Here is a 2008-nt window from a genome sequence, read left to right as displayed (position 1 = left end):
CCTACAATTTGCTTCGAAATTAAATAAAAATTTACCCAATAACGGGTTAATCGACTTCAACATTTTCTTCATCATGATCAATGCGGCTTTTTTCCTCCGTCGACATTGATCTCGAACGGCTTGCATTCAATGTGTTTTGAAGTCGAGAGGAAAAGTTGATTGGGGATGAGGAATTTTCTGGTGACGTTGTGCTATTCCTTACATTTGTTTTGCCATCACTGTTGCTCATTTGCATTGATGAATTTGGTAGTGTAGCTGGAAAGTGTGGTGTTTTTGTTCCATTTGGTGAGTAAAAGTATGGAAATGGTACGTGCATCGGCACCATATTGCCGTAGGCCAATTGAATCTGCAAGAAAATGATAACGATTAGTTCTTTCTGCATTTTTTTTATCGTTGTAACACAAAGAAATATAATAACATCATTTGCTTGTCACAATAGCGTCTATCATAATATCAAGCAATGTTCGAATTAAAAGAAAGAGGAAGAAAAAATACGCGTGAGAATTGTATATGGCATAATAACTCACTTGATGGCGATACATATTCAAAAGGGTTGGATGGTCAATATTGTTGCCGTAGTGTGCTGCAGCTGCAGCGAGTGCGGCAGCGGTTGTGTTTGATGATCCGTTACTAACTGCCGTTGAGGGTGAACCATTCGATGGCATTAGCATATGACCATAAGAACCATCTTCACGGACAAGTATTTGCACTGGAACCCGTTTAGTTGCATTCAAAACGGCCACTTCGTGCTGTTGAATCTGTTTTCGTTTGGTTTTATATCGTCGATTTTGAAACCAAATTTTTACTTGTGTCTCTGTCAAACGTAAAGATTTGGCTAAATCAGATCGTTCCGGTCCGGATAAATAGCGTTGCTGTGCAAATCGTCGTTCGAGCTCAAACACCTGAGCATGGCTAAATGCGGCTCGCGATCGCTTTTTCCGTTTTAACGTCGTTGTATCATCACCATTGATTGGTGGCGATCGCCGCATTGAATTATTATTATTGTTTGGATGTTCATATGGCGAATGGGTTTTCATTGGCGGAAGTGAGTCACAATCTAAATTTCATTTGAATGAATAAACAAATTATCAAGAGAGAGAGAAAAAAAACCAATTACTTAAGGAATTTATTATAAATAAAATTCAAATTATTTTTTGGATCTGTGCCATGTGACGCGAGACACGAATTTGCACGCATTTTTTACGTTATCATTGTTACTTTGTGTTTTATTCATTCAAACAATTCATTCACACAATGCTTTTACTAAACTCTTTTGTGTAAATTATTCGAACAAAAAAAAAAGGATAAAGTTCTTCAATACTATTAGCTAATTATAGAATTGACACGTGTCACAATAATCAACGTGCATGAAAATGATATTTTTCATCGATGTTATTTCTTTTTATTCCATTAGTTGTCATGGATTTCTATTGAAAATATATATGACAATTTAAAAAAAAAATATGTTTCACTCGGTTCTCACCTGAATCGTCGCCATCGGCGCACCGTCTCATGTCTATCGGTCGCTCAAACATTAATGGAAAATTGTAATATTTGATTGATTTTGGTGGTTTTTCCGACGTCGAGCCACGCTTATGCCTTACATCATTAGCACTGTGCACTTTTTGACTATTGTTATTATTAAATAAGTAACTGTGCGCAGAGTGACGCAATGGCGATTGATCAATATTGCCATCGTGTTCGTAGTTTGGCGGTGAATATTTGAAAAATCTCATTGAATTGGCAAGATGTTGGGAGAGCTCGTCCGACGGCTCATCACATTCACTTTCATGCATCGATTTTCCTTCAATCGGCGACAAATGTCCAGACGAATCACAACGACGAAATATTGTCGTATTGTTTTTTGTGAGAATATCATTTATTGAAAATGGCGTTGATTTTAAGGATGATGTTAAACCACGATCCATTTTAAATTGTCACTCAAATTCACTGATTTAAAAAAAGTGTTCAAAAAAGTGTTCAATTTTTATTTATTATTTTTTAAGTC

General features: G+C 36.3%; 1 protein-coding gene across 1 annotated transcript; it reads right to left on the bottom strand.

The window, feature by feature from the left end:
• On the bottom strand, positions 1 to 2008 carry LOC116337345 (homeobox protein bagpipe). Its single transcript, XM_031761788.1, has 3 exons — positions 1484 to 2008; positions 528 to 1057; positions 1 to 346 (listed from the first exon to the last, which is right to left on the bottom strand). Exons 1-3 carry the CDS (start codon positions 1926 to 1928, stop codon positions 47 to 49), a joined length of 1275 nt encoding a protein of 424 aa, XP_031617648.1. The 5' UTR covers positions 1929 to 2008; the 3' UTR covers positions 1 to 46.

Source organism: Contarinia nasturtii, unplaced genomic scaffold (genome assembly GCF_009176525.2).
Source record: "Contarinia nasturtii isolate CC-2019 unplaced genomic scaffold, AAFC_CNas_1.1 Cnas_scaffold_78, whole genome shotgun sequence".
NCBI classification, from domain to species: Eukaryota; Metazoa; Arthropoda; class Insecta; order Diptera; family Cecidomyiidae; genus Contarinia; species Contarinia nasturtii.
Note: the sequence above shows the minus strand (reverse complement) of the source record. Positions and strands in the feature narration are given on the sequence as shown.

Bases quoted from the DNA above. Each gene is read 5' to 3' on its own strand.
- LOC116337345 (XM_031761788.1), bottom strand. From the start codon at position 1,928: ATGGATCGTGGTTTAACATCATCCTTAAAATCAACGCCATTTTCAATA. The intron at 1,058-1,483 runs GTGAGAACCGAG...AATGAAATTTAG, and splicing joins CGCCGATGGCGACGATTCAG to ATTGTGACTCACTTCCGCCA. The intron at 347-527 runs GTGAGTTATTAT...ATTTTCTTGCAG, and splicing joins TGAATATGTATCGCCATCAA to ATTCAATTGGCCTACGGCAA.